The sequence below is a fragment of the Macaca nemestrina genome, chromosome 10 (assembly GCF_043159975.1).
Source record: "Macaca nemestrina isolate mMacNem1 chromosome 10, mMacNem.hap1, whole genome shotgun sequence".
Lineage (NCBI taxonomy): Eukaryota > Metazoa > Chordata > Mammalia > Primates > Cercopithecidae > Macaca > Macaca nemestrina.
This window is the reverse complement of record NC_092134.1, coordinates 109,269,537-109,288,967: the sequence shown is the minus strand read 5'-3', so window position 1 is coordinate 109,288,967 and position 19,431 is coordinate 109,269,537. Positions and strand designations below refer to the sequence as shown.

Genomic DNA, 19,431 nt, shown 5'->3' with positions numbered 1-19,431 from the left:
ATGAAAAGTAGAAACTCACAAATCTATGAAGCTCAGTGAACTCCCAAGCACAAAAAACTAAGAGAAACTACACTAAGGCACATGTGACCAAACTGATCAACACCAATAAGAAAGAAAATCTTAAAAGCAGCCAGAGGGGGTTGGAAAAGACACATGTATGGAGGAAGGAAGATAAGGATGACAGGAGATTTCTTGTCTAAAACAATGCAAGTGATGCAAGTGAGAAGACAGTGGAGCAACTTTCTTTCTTTCTTTGAGACAGAGACAGGGTGTCACCCAGGCTGGAGTTGCAGTGGCGCGATCTCAGCTGACTGCAACCTTCGCCTCCTGGGTTCAAGTGATTCTCCTGCCTCAGCCTCCTAAGTAGCTGGGATTACAGGCACCCGCCACCATACCTGGCTAAGTTTGTATTTTTAGTAGAGACAGGGTTTTGCCATGTTGCCCAGGCCGGTCTTGAACTCCTGGCCTCAAGTGATCTGCCCACCTCAGTCCTCCAAAGGGCTAAGATTACAGGCGTTAGCCACCGCACTGTGGCCAACTTTCAGTACTAATATTTAGAAACGGTCAACCTAGAATTCTAAAGCCAGTGAAAATACCTTTCAAAAGCAAAGATGAAATTCTTTTCCAGACATACAAAAGGTGAAATAATGCAGGTTTGCTGGTGATGAACTAAAATATTTTTTAAAAATTCTTCAGGCCGGGCGCAGTGGCTCACGCCTGTAATCTCAGCACTTTGGGAGGCCGGCGTAGGCGAATCACGAGGTCAGGAGATTGAGACCGTCCTGGCTAACACGGTGAAACCCCGTCTCTATTAAAAATACAAAAAATTAGCCAGGCGTGGTGGCGGCACCTGTAGTCCCAGCTACTCAGGAGGCTGAGGCAGGAGAATGGCCTAAACCCGGGAGGCGGAGCTTGCAGTGAACCCAGATCGTGCCACTGCACTCCAGCCTGGGCCACAGAGCCAGACTGCATCTCAAACAAAACAAAACAAAACAAAAATTCTTCAAGTAGGCCAGGCGCAGTGGCTCACACCTGTAATTCCAGCACTTTGGGAGGCCGAGGTGGGTGGATCACCTGAAGTCGGGAGTTTGAGACCATCCTGACCAACACGGAGAAACCCTGTCTCTACTAAAAATACAAAATTAGCCAGGCATGGTGACACATGCCTGTAATCCCAGCTACTCAGGAGGCTGGGGCAGGAGAATCACTTAAACCTGGGAGGCGGATGTTGCGGTAAGCCAAGATTGCACCATTGCACTCCAGCCTGGACAACAAGAGTGAAAGTCTGTCTCAAAAAAAAAAAAAAAAAAGAAAAAAGAAAGAAAAGAAAAGAAAAAAGAAAGAAAAGAAAAGAAAATTCTTCAGGTAGTCTGGGCATGGTGGCTCATACCTATAATCCCTGCACTTTGGGAGATAGATCACTTGAGGAGGACCCAAGTGGATCACTTTGAGAGGCGGATCACTTGAGGTCAGGAGTGAAAGACCAGCCTGGTCAACATGGCAAAACCCTATCTCTACTAAAAACACACAAATTAGCCAGGCCACCTAGTGCTCACCTGTAATTCCAGCTACTCAGGAGGCTGAGTCAGGAGAATTGCATGAACGCAAAAGGTGGAGGTTGCAGTGAGCCAAGATCACGCCACTGCACTCCAGCCTGGGCAACAGAGCGAGACTCCATCTCATAAATAAATAAATAAATAAATAAATATTCTTGCTTCACCATCTTGGATCCTGGGGAGGCCTGCTAGGAACAGGACTTCTAAAAGGAAATACGTCTGGAAAGCAGGCTGTAGTCCAAAGCCATTTTTGCTGGCTATAAGTGGAGTCTCCAGAACCAAAGGGAACACATCTCTTCTTAAAATTAAAGGTGTTTATGCCCGAGAGGAAACAGAATTCTATTTGGGCAAGAGATGTCCTTATGTATACAAAGCAAAGAACAACATGGTGACTCCTGGCGGCAAACCGAACAAAACCAGAGTGATCTGGGGAAAGGTAACTTGGGCCCACGAAAACAGTGGCATGGTTTGTGCCAAATTCTGAAGCGGTCTTCCTGCTAAAGCTATTGGACACAGAGTCCAAGTGATGCGGTACCCCTCAAGGATTTAAACTAATGAAACAATAATAAATAAAAGTGGGTTTGTAAAAAACAAAACAAAACAAAATTTTAGGTAAAGGTAAATGATCACAGTATCTACACAAACAGATAAAGACCACTGGGGCAACTTAGATCAAATGGGCAAATCCCTTGAAAGACACAAACTACCAAAGCTCACTAAAAAAGCAACAGATAGCCCAAATAGCCCCGCAGCTGTTAAAGAAACTGAATTTGTAGCTAAGGCTTCTACACATAAAAAACTTCAGGCTGAGATGGCTTCACTGCTGAAGTCTACCAAACATTTAAGGAAGAAATAATACCATTTCTAACCAAACTCTTTCAAAAAACTGAAAAGAAGGGAATATTTCCTAGTAAATTCTATGAGACTAGTATTACCCTCAACTCAGAATCAAAGACACTAAAAGTACAGATCATGTCTTTTATACATACAGACATAAAATTTCTTAACAAGATTTTAGCAAATCTAGTCATCAAACCTACAAAGTGATAGTACATCATAACCAGGTGGGGTTTATGAATGGAATAACATTTCAAAATCAATCAAGGTAATTTACCATAATGGCAAAATTAAAAACCCTAAAAAATTTCAATAAATGCATAAAAAGCATCTGACAAAATCCAACATCCATTTGTGATTCAAAAACTCCATTAAAGCAGGAGTAGAAGGGAAGTTCTTCAACTTGATATGGTCATTTATAAAAAACCTACAGGGTTGGGCGCGGTGGTTCATGCCTGTAGTCCCAGCACTTTGGGAGACTGAGGCGGGCGGATCACGAGGTCAGGAGATCAACACCATCCTGGCTAACACGGTGAAACCCCATCTCTACCAAAAATACAAAAAAAAAAAAAAATTAGCTGGGCATGGTGGCGGGCGCCTGTAGTCCCAGCCACTCAGGAGGCTGATGCAGAAGAATGGCGTGAACCCGGGAGGCGGAGTATGCAGTGAGCTGAGATCGCACCACTGCACTCCAGCATGGGCGACAGAGCGAGACTCTGTCTCAAAAACAAACAAACAAACAAACAAAAAACCTACAGGTAGCATAATATTTAAGGGTGAAAGAAAGATTGAATACTTTTGCCCTGAGATCAGAAACAGGATAATATGCCTACGCTCACCATTTCTTTTCAAGATTGTAGGAGAGGTTCTAGCCAGTACTCTCTCTCTCTCCATATATATATATACACACACAAAAATATATATATATATTACATATATATTATCTATTCTATATACTAGCAATGAACAACCAAAAATATAAATTAAAAAGTATAATTTATAATAGCAGCTGGAAATATGATAAACTTACGGATAAATCTAAGAAAAGACATGAAAGACCTCTACAGTAAAAATTATAAAACTCTGCTGAGAAAAACTGAAGACCTAAATAAATGTTAAGATGTACCATGGTCATGGGTCACAAGACTCAATATTGTTAAGATGTCAATTTTCTCCTTATTGATCTACAGATTCAGTGCAATCTCTAACAAAATCCCAGCAATTATTTTTTAAGAAATTGACAAGCTGATTCTAAACTTCAGATGGAACTGCTGAAGATGTAGAATAGCCAAAACTTTGAAAAAGAATAAAATGGAAGGACTAACATTACCTAATTTCAAGACTTACAAAACTATAGTAATCAAGACAGTGTGGAATTTGAAAAAGACAGACAAATAGTCTTCATCTTTGCTGAAGACTAATTACTCTGGGATTATTACCTAACGTGTCTGTTTCTCTGAATCAGATGATGAGAAGTTGGCCCCTTTCTGGGTGAAGGCTTTTTGAAAGACGTGGTTGACTTGAGTCATATTTATTTGCACTAGGACGTAAGCATGTTTCACATCCCCAGTTTTACATAGTATCCTCAAAAAATCAATTTTCTCAAAATTCATTTAGGAAGTAATACTTGGGAATAGTAAACATTCAAAAATAATCTTACAGGCCGGGTGTGATGGCTCACACCTGTAATCCCAGCACTTTGGGAGGCTGAGGTGAGCGGATCACTTGAGGTCAGGAATTGGAGACCAACCTGGCCAACATGGTGAAACCCTGTCTCTACTAAAAATACAAAAATTAGCTGGGTGTGGTGCCTATAATCCCAGCTATTCAGGAGGCTGAGGCAGGAGAATCACTTGAACTCAGGAGGTGGAGGTTGCAGAGAGCCAAGATTACGCCAGCCGGGGTGACAGAGCAAGACTCCATCTCAGACAAAAAAAAAAAAAAAAAAATCAGCTGGGTACAGTGGCTCACACCTGTAAATTCCAGCACTTTGGGAGGCCGAGGGAGACAGATCACTTGAGGCAAGAAATTCAAGACCAGCCTGGCCAACATGATGAAACCTCGACTCTACTAAAAAAATACAAAAATTAGCCATGCGTGGTGACACATGCCTATAATCCCAGCTACCTGGGAGGCAGAGGCAGGAGAATGGCTTGAACCCGGGAGGCAGAGGCTGCAGTAAGCCAAGATTGCACCACTGCATTCCAGTCTGGGAAACAGAGTGACTCCGTCTCAAAAAAAAAAAAAAAAAAAAAGACAAACAGATCAATAGAACAGAATACACAGTCCAGAAATAGACTCACACATATTTAATCAATTCCTTTTCAGCAAAGATACAAAGACAATTCAGTAGTGAAATAAAAGTCGTTGCAACAAATGACACCTGAACAATTAAATTTACATATATCAAAAAAAGGAACTTCAGTCCACATATTACAATATATAAAAAATTAACCACAAATGGACCATAGAACAACTACAAAATATAACATTTACAAAATTTCTAGAATAAAATATAGATTATCTTCTTTTTTTTTTTTTTTTGAGACGGAGTCTCGCTCTGTCACCCAGGCTGGAGTGCGGTGGCCGGATCTCAGCTCACTGCAAGCTCCGCCTCCCGGGTTCACGCCATTCTCCTGCCTCAGCCTCCCGAGTAGCTGGGACTACAGGCGCCCGCCACCTCGCCCGGCTAGTTTTTTGTATTTTTTAGTAGAGACGGGGTTTCACCGTGTTAGCCAGGATGGTCTCGATCTCCTGACCTCGTGATCCGCCCGTCTCGGCCTCCCAAAGTGCTGGGATTACAGGCGTGAGCCACCGCGCCCGGCCAGATTATCTTCTAACCTTTGAATAGGGAATGATTTCTTGGATACACAGGAATCTCATTAAATCTCATTAAAATGAAAAACTATTAGGCGAATGAAAAAACAAAGCGCAACTGGGAGAAAATATTTCCATATATATCTGGAAAAGGTCTTGTGTATAGAAAATATTCAAAAACTGTCAAAATTCAGTAATAAGAAAACAAAACACAAAAAAATGGGCAAAAGAATTGAATACACATTTCACCGAAGAAGACATATAAGTGGGAAATAAGCACGTAAAGAGATGTTCTGGCTAGGTGTGGTGGCTCATGCCTGTAATCCCATCACTTCGGGAGGCCAAGGTAGCCGGCTCCTTTGAACTCGGGAGTTGGAGACCAATTTGGGCAGCATGGTGAAACCCCGTTTCTACAAAAAATACAAAAATCAGCAAGGTGTGGTAGTGCACTGGTAGGCCCAGCTACTTGGCAGGCTGAGGTGGGAGGATCACTTGAGCCCGAGAGGTGGAGGTTGCAGTGAGCCTAGATTGTGCCACTGCACTCCAGCCTGGGCAACAGAGGCAGATCCTATCTCAAAAAAAAAAAAAAAAGTTCAACCCCTTTGTCATTGGGGAAATGCAAATTAAAATCACAATAAAACACCTCTACAAACTCACAGACTAACATTAAGGCTCACTATATCAAATGTTAAGATAAGGAGGAACTGGAACTCTCATAAATTGCAAGTGGGAATGTGAAATGGCACAGCTACTTTGTAAAATGGTTTCACAGTTTCTTAAAAAGTCAAACATACACCTATCATACCATCCAGGCATTTACGCCTACGTATTTACTCAAGAGAAATGAAATCATATGTCTACATGAAGTCTTGTACACAAATGTTCACGGTAGCTTTATTTGTAATAGCCAAAACTTCTGACACACACGACATGGGAAAATCTCAAAAGACTTATTCTGAGTAAAAGAATTCAAACCAAAAAAAGCTTATATTCTATATGATTCCATTTATACAAAATTCTAGAAAATTCAATCTAATCTACAGTGACAGAAACCAGATCACGACTGGGCATGGTGGCTCATGCCTGTAACCCAAGAACTTTGGGAGGTCGAGGAAGGGAATTGCTTGAGCCCAGGTGTTCCAGACCAGCCTGGGGGCAACATAGTGAGACCCCCATCTCTACAAAAAATACAAAAACTAGCTGGGCATGGTTGTGTGCAGCTACAGTGCCAGCTACTCAGGAGACTGGGGTAGGAGGATTGCTTGAGCCCAGAAAGTTGAGGCTTCAGTGAGCTGTGATCGCACCACTGCTCTCCAGCCTAAGTGACACAGTCAGATCCTGTTTCAAAAAAATAGAAAGCAGATCATTCATTGGTTGTTTTGGGAGGCTGTTAGTAGGTTAGGGGCAGGTGGGATATATGGATTACAGAGGGGCACAAGAAAACACTGGAGGTAATGGATGTGTTTGTTATCTTGATTGTGATGATGGTTTTATAGTGTCAAAACATGTCAAAACTATGTCAGATTGTACCTCAATAAGGTTGTTAAAAAATGAATCAACAAAACTGATACATTTAACAACAGTACTCTATGCAGCATCTTGAAAGAATGAGGTAGGATTAATATATATTGAAGATTTCCAAGATATAGTGTGAAAAAATAAAGTACTGCAAGTAGTAAGTTATCATTTATTATTTCATGTTTTAAAAAGGATACTCAATCAACTGTTTCAACAATTGTTTCTATGTGTATAAAATATCTCTGGAAAGACAAAAAAAATGATATATGTGTTTGTGTGTAAGAAAGACTGAAAGAGAACAGAGAGAATATATAGGCTGGAGTTTAGAGTAGAAGAGACTTACTTTTCACCGAACACCTTTCTGAGCTGTGATTCCTTCTCCCTCATGAATGTATCACTTTTTATTTCTTTTCTTTTTTTTATTTTTATATCACTTTTTAAAACAAATATAAAATAACCTATTGCTTCCATCTCTGAGGATCTGTCCTACAGGAACAAAGAGTCAAACGACATATGCACAAAGCAATTCATTGAACAACTGTTACAAATGTTAATGGAATCATTGAATGAAAAAAAGTTGCAAAACACTGGCCGCTGGGGAGGGTTCTAAATGGAGAGGTTGGGGAGACAGGAAAAGAAAGGGGAAGTTTGCGTAGGGACTTACTTTCTGCATTTCCGATTTGCAGGAAATATTTTTGGTAATGAGTGGCTGTTTCCTTTTAAAGTAAAAGACCTCAATGAAATTTTTGTTTGTTTATTTTTTCTTTTTTAAGATGAGTCTCACTCTGTTGTCCAGGTTGGAGTGCCATGGTGCAATCTTGGCTCACTGCAGCCTCCACTTCCCGGGTTCAAACGATTCTCCTGCCTCAGCCTCCAGAGTAGCTGGGATTACAGGCACCTGCCACCACACCCAGCTAATTTTCAGTAGAGATGGGGGTTTCACCATGTTGGCCAGGTTGGTCTGAAACTCCTGACCTCGTGATCCACCTGCCTCGGCCTCCCAAAGTGCTGGGATTCTAGGCATAAGCCACTGCGCCCAGTCTCGATTTTTAAAAATTTAAATAAAGTACTGGTTTCAGTGTGCAAGGTCATCATAATAGAAGTGAAAGTGTGTTGCGTTTTGCAATGGACTGAAGATGATACTCACCCTCTTCCGAGCTTCAGATTTCTGGAAGCACTCATGCTGTATGAAAGTGGCTGCAGCAGAAATCCTGGACAGCGGTATGTGGTCTGCATCGAGCATACTCACTGCTCGCTCCAGAGTCATCTCCATGTCTGCATTCCTAGACAAACAGGCACAGATTCAGCCAGATTCCAAACCTCCCACCTCCTGCCTACCGACCTGGTCTTCCACAGATGACTCAGCTAATACTGGGAAGCACTAGAACATCTGAACCTTGGCTTTTCTTCAGCCAAAAGAAAAATCAGCACCCAAGATTGGAAGGCAGAGGGACTACTGACTAGAAATTCTCCAGCTCCGATCAGACGGGAGAATTGGATGATGTCATTCGATTGAATTATACCATATACCAAAGAAAGAAGCTGAACTTTTAAAAAGAAATATGATGCCGAGGTGGGTGGATCATTTGAGGTGAGGAGTTCAAGACCAGCCTGGCCAACATGGTAAAACCCCATCTCTACTAAAAATACAAAAAATTAGCTGGGTGTGGTGGTGGTATACAACCGTAATCTCAGGAGGCCGAGGCAGGAGAATCACTTGAACCAGAGGTGGACATTTCAGTGAGCAGAGATAGTGCCAATTCACTCCAGCCTAGGCAAAAGAATGAGACTCCGTCTCAAAAAAAAAAAAAAAAGGAAAAAAGATAAATATGTATCCTATGATTCTTACATCTTTAAAAGCAACTTTAAAGGCACAGTAAGACTTTTAAAATAATTCAAAAGAAATCTGTTTACAGAAATTAAACATTATTTCTAGCTGGGCACGGTGGCTCACATCTGTAATCCCCGCACTTTCGGAGGCCGAGGCAGGAGGAATGCTTGAGTCTAGGAGTTCAAGACCAGTCCTGGCAACATAGTGAGACCCTGTCTCTACAAAAAGACAAACAAAAAACCCAAAATCAGCTGGGTGTGGTGGCATGTACCTATAGACCCAGCTACTTGGAAGGCTGAGGTGGGAGGATCGCTTGAGCCTGGGAGGTCAAGGCTGCAGTGAGCCTCAGTGACGCCACTGCACGGCGCTCCAGCCTGAGCAATAGAGCGAAACTCTGTTTCAAAAACAAACAAACAAACACACAAAATAATGACTAAAGACACGCTTAAAGGTAATATAGGGCTGTTCTTTGGCTTCAAAGAGGGTTATACCTGACTCATTCCAGGTAATAAAGACACTGGAGACATCCTGAGAAGGAGTTTTCCAATATCTACTAGAAAGTACAGTGAGTAAATACTCTTTTCTATTAGGCTAACCCATGAATACATGCACATGTGTACAGGTGTGAGTGTGTGCAGTGTTGTGAAGGGTGTGCCTGTGTGTGGGTGGGTGTGGTGCAGGTGGGGTGATAAGGAGTAATGTGCCTCATGACTAAAAACTAATAGCCCCTGCTTCTGAAACACATGTTCAAACACAGAAGGGTTACCTCATAAGTATAAAGGGTATTAAAAGTGAAGCAGCAAATTTCTGGCATCTATACTGAGAATTATATAATGATCTCATATTTTTAATGTGCCTCACACGAGTCAATTATACTTGGTAAAAAAAATAAAAAATGCAGGCTATTACCATTAAAACTAGAATTTGAGTCACTTTTATCTAATATTTTTATCTAATATACACACACCTTTTAAAGGAGAGGGAAAGAGTTTACATTCATGGACTCTGAGGCCTTTATAGAGAAGTCAAAACTCTGTAAGTCTAGTCTCAAGCTCAGTGGCAAAGTCTTTACCAGCCATCACGGGTGTATTAACTGATGAAAAATCATTCGTAAGAATAGCCTTCTGTTATGCAGCTTTTAAGAAAAAAAAAAAAAAAGATTGAGCCATTAATCCATCTCATAAGCCATACATGACTCAGGAAAGTTTGAATTTCCCATCTCTAACACCCACAAATAATTCCATTACTCTAATCCTTTATTTTCCTGAACATGATTCACCTAGAAGCTCTGTGTTCACACTTAGGCAATCCAATGCGATTTCACTTTATCACTAAAAAAATTCCTAAACTAAGTGAAGACTTCCTCAGCAAGGTTTACTACAGCTGTCAGGGGGTCAACTTTCTGTCTGACTGTCTATCAAGTCCGACTCCATAACATGGCATACATTCTGGCCCAAGTCTGACTCCATTTCCTGTCATCCTCAACCTCTTTTCCTTCCCCTCCTTGGATCTTACACCCCTCCAATCACACCGGGCTTTTAACCCTTCTCTAAACACTGCCACCTTCTTCACAAGCCACCTTCTTTTACTTTCCCAGCAAGCTTATCATACTACCTAATTCGTACCCATTCTTCAAGACTCAATTCAAATATCTTCATTTCTTCTTGTTCTTCTTTTTTCAGAAAGACACAGTCCTGTTCCGTTACGCAGGTGAGAGTGCAGTGATGTGATCATAGCTCACCATAACCTCAACCTCCTGGACTCAAATCATCCTCCCACTTCAGCCTTCTGAGTAGCGGGGACTACAGTTGCATGCCACCACACCTGGCTAATTTTTTAAATAGTTTTTTTTTTTTTGGAGACGGAGTCATGCTCTGTCACCCAGGCTAGAGTGCAGTGGCACGATCTCGGCTCACTGCAACCTCTGCCTCCCAGGTTCAAGCAATTCTCCTCCCTCAGCCTCCCCAGTAGCTGGGATTACAAGCGCCCACCACCACGCCCAGCTAATTTTTGTATTTTTAGTAGAGATGGGGTTTCACCATATTGGCCAGGCTGGTCTCGAACTCCTGACCTTGTGATCCACCCACCTCAGCCTCCCAAAGTGCTGGGATTACAGGCGTGGGCCACCGCGCCTAGTCAAATTTTTAAATTTTTGTAGAGATGAGGCCTCGCTATATCGCTCAGGCTGGTCTCTAACTCCTGGTCTTAAGTAATCCTCCTGCCTCAGCTCAAATATCTTCATTTCTGTGAAATCTTTTCTGTGCCCTTATCCCGGCTAGAGCTATTCTTTCCTCCTCTATTCTCCTACAGCATTCTCCCGTTCCAGCCCCTTTTCTCTCTCTTCCTCCCTCCTTCTCTCTCTCCGCACTCACTTATAAAACATTTCTTGAAGCCGGCAGAAATGTGGCCTGAAGAGATGGCGATGGGCATGGGCTGGAGGATCAGGAAGAGAAAGCTGTTCCCCAGCCCCACTCACCCCTGAACATATTCTCCAGAAGTGAGTCATTTCAACAATTTTTAAAATGATATCAGTATAAATTTAAAAATGTAAGAGAAAGCAGTGTAAAATACCACTGGTCGGAATATGAGACATTACGGCGGCGGGGGGAAACCCCAGTAACTTGGCTGGGGAGCAGTAGCTCATACCTGTAATCCCAGCACTTTGGGAGCCCAAGGTAGGTGGAGTACTTGAGCTCAGGAGTTTAAGATCAACCTGGCCAACATGGTAAAACCCCGTCTCTACTAAAAATATAAAACATTAGCCGGGCATGGTGGCAAGCACCTGTAATCCCAGCTACTCGGGAGGCTGAGGCAGAAGAATTGCTTGAACCCGGGAGGTGGAGGTTGCAGTGAGCCGAGATCGTACCGTTGCACTCCAGCCTGGGCAACAAGAGTGAAACTGTCAAAAAAAACCAAAAAAACAAAAAAACAAAAAAAGCAAAGCAAGACAACACTGTAACTTGTGTGTGTGTAATCCCCCAGTAGCCAGCATTCCTGCCAACTAACAACACAGCCCTGCCCGGGCTGGTTCCCGTGATATTAGAATATGGCTACACCTCTGAAGGCAAAGCAAACACAAAATAATGAATAGATAGCTCCTACAAGTGTTGTCAGATGCTCAGTAAATGCAAATCCTCACAAATATCTTAAAGTATGGTGAAAGCAATGCTTTGGAAAGATGACTCTGGAATAGATATGTGTTCCTCAAAAGAAAGAGACAGTGTTGAGGACACTATAAAAGGTTCAGCAGGCCGGGCGCGGTGGCTCAAGCCTGTAATCCCAGCACTTTGGGAGGCCGAGACGGGCGGATCACGAGGTCAGGAGATCGAGACCATCCTGGCTAACACGGTGAAACCCTGTCTCTACTAAAAAAAAAAAAATACAAAAAGCTAGCCGGGCGCGGTGGCGGGTGCCTGTAGTCCCAACTACTCGGGAGGCTGAGGCAGGAGAATGGCGTGAACCCGGGAGGCGGAGCTTGCAGTGAGCTGAGATCCGGCCACTGCACTCCAGCCTGGGCGGCAGAGCAAGACTCCGTCTCAAAAAAAAAAAAAAAAAGGTTCGGCAGAGGCAAACAAGGCTTGAACTGGGCTGTTAAAAATGGAAATGGAAAAAAAAGGTATAGTCGAAAGAGATGAAAAATCAAAGAACTAAAGCAGGTAGTAATTAAGATGATGTGGAGGGAAGTCAATATGCTCTGTTTCTGCTCTGCAGTGCTCTTGGTCACAAATTTGACTGTCAATCCTAGAGAAGATCCATCCTCTCTGCTTAGTCTCCCTCAACTAATCCCAAAGTACAATGCTCTTGTGGGTTTTGTTTGTTTGTTTGTTTTGCTTTGAGACAGGGTCTCACTCTGTTGCCCAGGGTGGAGTGCAGTGTCGCGATCATGGCTGACTGCAGCCTGGACCTCCCAGGCTCAAGTGATTCTGTTGCTTCAGCCTCCTGAGTAGCTGGGACTACAGGCATGCACCACCATGCCCAGCTAATTCTTGTACTTTGTAGAAATGGGGTTTTGCCATGTTGCCCAGGCTGGTCTCAAATTCCTGGGCTCAAGCAATCTGCCAGCCTCAGCCTCCCAAAGTGCTGGGATTACAGTTGTGAGCCACCATGCCCGGCCCTGCTCTTGTGTTCTTTAAATTTCTGTAGACACTAATATGTATCACACAACCTAGCACTTGACGACATATCCTATTTTTCACTGCTCTTCTCCTAGACCATCATACATCCCACTCAATTTTCATCTTTAATTTTATTTATTTAATTATTTTTTTTGAGACTAAGTCTTGTTCTTTCACCCACACTGGAATGCAATGACACGATACCAGCTCATTACAACCTCCGCCTCCTGGGTTCAAGCAATTCTCCTGCCTCAGCATCCAAAGTAGCTGGGATAACAGGCATCTACCACCATACCTGGCTAATTTTTGTATTTTTAGTAGAGACGGGATTTCACCATGTTGGCCAGGCTGGTCTCGAACTCCTGACCTCAAGTGATCCGCCCACCTTGGCCTCGTAAAGTGCTGGGATTACAGGTGTGAGCCACCGTGCCTGGCCCATTTTCATCTTTTGTGATGCTTACTGGGAAGGACCTATGAAGACCCTAACACTCATTTGCAGAACCATCAGTCTCCAACAGGTCATAAATCATGGTTTTAGAAAAATTCATCTGGAATTTTTTTGTGGTGATTCTTAAAACCTTTTTCATCAGTTTGATTTAGAACATGGGTTTCATCAGTTTGTCTCTCTTATACTCCAAGTCTCAGTTTTTAGCTGCATTAGTAACCGTTTAACCAGCCATTCTTCTTTTGGAAAGCCAGGTCCATTGTTTAATAACTTAGGTCATTATGCAGGTTTATGGTTTTATCCAGTTAATATTCAACGTATATGAAAGAATACTCCTTTACATGTGGGAGTTTCACTAGGCATAAAAACTTAAATCTCCAAAATAGAGGCTGGACAGAGTTTGACAATGCAGGACCAAGGAGAACACAGTGTGTGGTCTCAGGGCAGGTGTCCCAGGAGCAGCCTGGGGAACTGAAACGAGGCGTGGAGCCCAGCAGAGGAAAGGGGGAGGTCAGGTAGGCACAGGCACCACCGTGGGCATCTATCTTCCTCATTACGCAAAATATTTCTGGTTCCCTCTCCTTTTCACAGACAGCTAAATTTTCCTTTCAAAATCAGAGAAAAAAGTTGATTTCTATGATTTCTACTCTCTAGAATTTGGGGAAATCTCAGGAAGAGATTTCTTACTCATTATTTTTAAATTTCTTGACCCCAAGTGTTCCTTCTATTCTTTGAAATATTCTAATACAATTTGCCCTGTCTATTAAAACAATAATCCAAAAATAGTATGACTAATACTTCTAGAATTTGAGCAACAAAAGAACCTAGATGGCAAAAAGTAAAGCTTATATTTCATTTCTCCTTTCTGTAATTCCTTCACTCTTTCACTATATACTTATTTATTTATTGAAATAAGATCTCACTCTGTTGCCCAGGCTGGAGTATAGTGGCACAATCACAGCTCACTGTAGCCTCAACCTCCCTGGTTCAATCAATCCTCCCACTTTGGCCTCCGGAGTAGCTGGGACCACAGTTGGGAACTATCATGCCAGGCTAAGTTGTTTATTTGTAAGAGAAATGGCGTCTCCCAATGTTATCCAAGCTGGCCTCAAACTCCTGGGCTCAAGCGATCCTCCAGCCTGGGCCTCCCAAAGTGCTAGGATTACAGGTGTGAGCCACTGTACCTGGCCTCATCATATATTTATACAGTGCCTACTATAGACCTACTTCCATTTTAGGGTGCTGAGAATATAAAGATGATTGAGCACTCACAAAAAGCTCAAAGTCCAGAGGGAGAACAGATAAGCAAATGTGTAGCCACAATATAATATTCTGATAGAGACACTCATACAAGGCTCACAAGGCTCCCATCTGGGGTACCTAAGCTAGACTGGGAAGGAAGTGGTCAGAAAAAAGGTGGTATCTGAGCTAAATCCAGAATTATAAGTAGTCAGACAAAAATAGAGCTGCATATGTAAAGGTCTGGAGTGGGGGGAAAGAAGGAAAGAGAGAGAGAATGAATATGGATGAATATCTTCCATTAAGGAAAGTAAAGAGGTTCCAGGTGGTTTGGGTATTGGTATGTGGCTATGTTTGGGGATGGTGGTGGCAAACGGCAGAGAAGAGGAGAAGGAGAAGAGGCTGAAGTGATGAGCAGAGCTGAAAACACAATGGGCCCCGTATGTCATGCCTAAAAGCATGAACGCTTAGTGGAATTATGGAAGGGTTATAAACTGGGGAGAGAAACAATCAGACGTGGAAAGATAATTCTGACAGTCCTAGAGAACGGTTCTGACTGAGCAAGACCAAAGGCAGAGAGGCCTGTGTAATGGAAATGGAAAGAAGGATAAAATTCAAGACCCATTATAGAAGGAAAAATATGGCTTGGTGATAGGTGACCAGAGAGGGAGAAGATAGGAATGACTTCCAGGTTTGAAAATAGTAGGCTACAGCAGGAGGAGACGGGTGGAAGTTGAGGACAGGGAGATGAGTTTCGTTTAGGACATGCTGAGTTTGAAATATGTAGGAGGTTGTTACATTTTCATATAGGTCCAGAATTCGGCATCGAGGATGGAATTGCAGACAAAACTTTGAGAACTATAAGGATAAAAGTGAGGTACACAGGGCCTCTCTGGAAGAGCATCAAGGCTTGGAATAGAAGGGTTACTGAAGATGCCTCCTTTGGGCAGGCGGAAAGGGAGCATGCAGAGAAGACTAACAAAGAATGGCTGGAGAGCTAAGTGGAAACCCAGGAGAAGCTAGTGCCCTGAAAACCAAGGGATGAGAGAATTTCATGGTGTCTCAAACACCACCCGCAGGTTGAGTAATATAAGGACTGCTTATACTACTCAATATAGCATCCGCTTAGAATGTAGCAGATAAGGCAGTTATTGCTACATTTGTCAGGAGACCGTTTAGGTGGAATGGAGGGGACTGAAATCATGTTGCAGTGGGTTGACGAGAGCCTGGGAAGTGACAGGGTGGTTCAAGAAGCAAGGGGCACAGAGATGGAGGAAGAGAATACCAGTTGTTGGAGGATGTCGGATAATAATTTTTTTACTGTTAAAATCATTTTGCTAAAATTGTGGCTATCACAAATCCTAGACTATGGTAGGCATTCCATAAATTTTGAATTACCTGTTTAAAAGCCTTTATCAGCTTTTTCCTCCATAAACAATGACCTGATACACTTTCTCTCTCTCTCTCTCTTTTTTTTTTTTTTTTTTTGAGACGAGGTCTCACTGTGTTTTCCAGGCTGGAGTGCAGTGGCACAATCTTGGCTCACTGCAACCTCCATCTCTTGGGCTCAAGCAATCCTCCCGCCTCAGCCTCTGGAGTAGTTGGAACCACAGGCGCACACCACCACACCCAGCTAATATTTGTATTGTTTGTAGAGATGGGGTTTCACCATGTTGGCCAGGCTGGTCTTGAATTCCTGAGCTCAAGTGATTCGCTCGTCTGGGCATCCCCAAGTGCTGGGATTACAGGCCTGGGCCACTGCTCCTGGCTCATTTTTCCTCTTGGTAAGTATGCTCATATTGCCAAAGGTCTGCTTACTATAAGAAATGTTAGAAATCTTGCCGGGCGCAGTGGCTCACGCCTGTAATCCCAGAACTCTGGGAGGCCGAGGTTGGCGGATCACGAGGTCAGTATTTCGGGACCATCCTGGCTAACACGGTCAAACCCCGTCTCTACTAAAAATACAAAAAATTAGCCGGGCGTGGTGGTGGGTACCTGTAGTCCTGCTACCCGGGAGGCTGAGGCAGGAGAATGGCGTGAACCCGGGAGGCGGAGCTTGCAGTGAGCCGAGATCGCGCCACTGCACTCCAGCCTGGGCTGCCGAGCAAGGCTCCGTCTCAAAAAAAAAAAAAAAAGTTACAAATCTCATGGTGAATTTTACATCATAAAAAATATTTCCTGTGTTAAGATTAGATTAGCCCTCATCATTTTGAGAAGTAGTTTACCAATGACGCCTACCTGGTCAGTGAGCATGCTGTACAATTTCACTTGAAGGGATGTTTAGAGGTAACAACTATCATTAGACAACTTTAGCAATCAAATGACAATAACATATCTAATGCTTTATCCTAATCATGTTAGATGGTTATTGCAGGAGTTACTGATCTAATCAGCCATCCATTTCTCAATCTTTCTCTTAGTAACGTGCTCAGTTTATAAAATTTGTGCTCAGGCATTAAACTTGAATAAGGGTTAAGTTCCAAACACTAAATTAGTCAAGCTATAAAGTAAATAGGAAGGGAAAGGAATGATTTAAAAATTCAGTTATTTTAATAATTTAGTATGGGCAAAAGAATACCCCTTCAAATCACTGACACTAGAAATGTAAAAGGTACCAAGTATCAAAGGAAGAAGAGAGACATCTAGAAGTCAGCCATCTAGCCATCTTTCCTTAGCTCTTTTTACAATCATAGTTATCAAAATGGCATTTGAGGTTCACACTTAGCACTAGGAATAAGCATTTTTTCCTTTTATTTCAAGGGATGATGAAGAAAATACACGTGCAGTTCTTCATTTCTTGGCCTACTTTGGAGTTTAGAGCAGATTTTCATATGGCTGAGGGGTAGGGTCCCTTCAGCCAGCATCTAATCTGGAACAGATGGACTAAATGTCACATTTCCGCACAAAGCTGCCATGTGAGCAGGTAGCCTGGCCCCTGTCCCCGAGGTAAATAGGCTGATCTGTCAATTAGGCAGCTGCCTGAAAAGTCATTATTTTAATCACTTATCTCTGGAAGCCTTTCTCTCAAGCCCCAGAAGTGCCAGCTCATGCTGTCAGGGCTGTGGGAACAGAATGTGCTGGCAATGACTGAGCTGCAGAGTCAGGAGGGGACTTACCCCAGCTGGGAGTCAGTGAAAGTGCTTCTCTCGGTGAGCAGATTCCCACTTCCCCCTGCCGCCGCCTGGCCAACGGTCAAGTGCGCTCTCCTCCCGCTGGAATCCACGGCGACACTGGGCCCAGCTTCCCTCAGCGTGCGGGTGCTGTGGAAGGAGCTCTGGTGCCAGGAGGACCTGGAAGCCCTGTTCTGAGTGAGGGGCTGCAGGGGCACCAGCGGCCTGACCTGCCCAACGGTGAGCCCTGCCGTCAGGTAGTTCTCTTTCTCCAAGAGGTTGCCCATGCTGCGGCTGGTCCCTGGCCTGGGGTACGTAAGCAGGGCCGGGTTGGCAGGGATGCTGTCAAAAACGGTGTCGCTAACAGAACCATGCTGGTACTGTCTGTGGTACGTGTCAAAGTGGCGCTGCCTGCTTGTGGTGCCAGCACGGCTGACCCCCACAATCTCAGAACGAGCATATCTCGGTGGCACTAGGAGGGCGGCCCGCCTGCTTTCTTGGTGGCGCAGGGTATGCCCAGCCTGGCTTCTCTGGCTGTACTGGTAATCGCTGTGCGTGTAGTGAGCCCTCTCTGGGCTGCTGTCAGGAGAAATCTCCAGCCTCCTCAGAGGATGCCTCAAGGACCTTTCTTCCACCGACTTCTGGGAGCTGTACTGTGCTGTTCCTCTTCCCCAGCGACCTTCATAAGTGGCAGTTGTGCCAGCCTGCACATGAGAGAAATAAAGTTCAAAGGAGGCATAAATCAGATTTCAACTTTGCTGAGGACTAATGACTCTGGGACTATTACCCAACATGTCCGTTTCTCTGAATCAGATGAGAAGTTGGCCCCTTTCTGGGTAAAGGCTTTTTGAAAATAAGACTTGGTTGACTTGAGTCATATTTATTTGCACTAGGATGTAAGAATGTTTAACATCCCTAGTTTTCCATGGTGTCCTCACAAAAATCAATTTTCTTAAAGCTCATTTAGGAAATGATAACACTTGGGAAAAGTAAACACTCAAAAATAATCTTAGGAAGTTTGAAAATATTTTCATGGTGATCTGATCACCGGGGTTACATTCTTTGATATCCTACCTTCAGCATGTCATAGGTTTTAGGAACAGGGGAACGGCCTCCAACAAAATCATTTTCAACCAGGTGTAGGTTGTAGACATATTCGGGAACACTGCTGGTTCGGTGAAGATTTCCTGCAATCAAGAAAATAGTAAAGTAACTCAGAATATAAGTGGGCTAATTAACATTTACAGACTGCATAACAACGATGTACTAAACTTTAAGTAATGGACGCCAAGAACAAGTATTCAATGTACGTTAATGTTTTTAAATGCTAGTTTCACACCACCCTGGGATATGGCAAGTGATCAAAGGTTATCAAAACATTCTCTACAAAATTTTTTCAGCCGGGAGTGGTGGCTCACGCCTGTTATCCCAGCACTTTGGGAGGCAGAGGCGGGTGGATCACCTGAGGTCAGGAGTTCGAGACCAGCCTGGTCAACATGGTGAAACCTCTCTCTACTAAAAATACAAAAATTAGCTGGGCATAGTGGCAGGCACCTGTAATCCCAGCTACTCGGGAGGCTGAGGGAGAAGAACCGTTTGAACTCAGGAGGCAGAGGATGCAGTAAGCCAAGATCACACCACCACTGCACTTCAGCCTGGGCAACAAAAGCGAAACTGTCTCAAAAAGAAAGTTTTGGCTGGGTGTGGTGGCTCACGCCTGTAATCCCAGCACTTTGAGAGGCAGAAGCGGGTGGATCACCTGAGGTCAGGCATTCAAGACCAGCCTGGCCAACATGGTGAAACCCCATCTCTACTAAAAATACAAAAAATTAGCTGGGCGTGGTGGTGGGGACCTGTAATCCCAACTACTCGGGAAGATGAGGCAAGAGAATCGCTTGAACCCGGGAGGCGGAGGTTGCAGTGAAGCTGAGATAACTCCATTGCACTACAGCCTGAGCAACAA

At 43.5% G+C, this 19,431-nt stretch overlaps 1 protein-coding gene across 2 annotated transcripts in view; it reads right to left on the bottom strand.

The window, feature by feature from the left end:
• LOC105484283 (plakophilin 2) overlaps positions 1 to 19,431 on the bottom strand; it is a 109,739-nt gene that overhangs the window by 73,008 nt on the left and 17,300 nt on the right. For both annotated transcript variants that reach the window (XM_071071898.1, XM_071071899.1), the window contains exons 2-4: positions 18,543 to 18,655; positions 17,475 to 18,172; positions 7,876 to 8,011 (exon numbers count right to left, since the gene is read on the bottom strand). In XM_071071898.1, the coding sequence (XP_070927999.1) occupies positions 7,876 to 8,011; positions 17,475 to 18,172; positions 18,543 to 18,655 (947 nt within the window). The remainder of the gene's footprint in view (positions 1 to 7,875; positions 8,012 to 17,474; positions 18,173 to 18,542; positions 18,656 to 19,431) is intronic.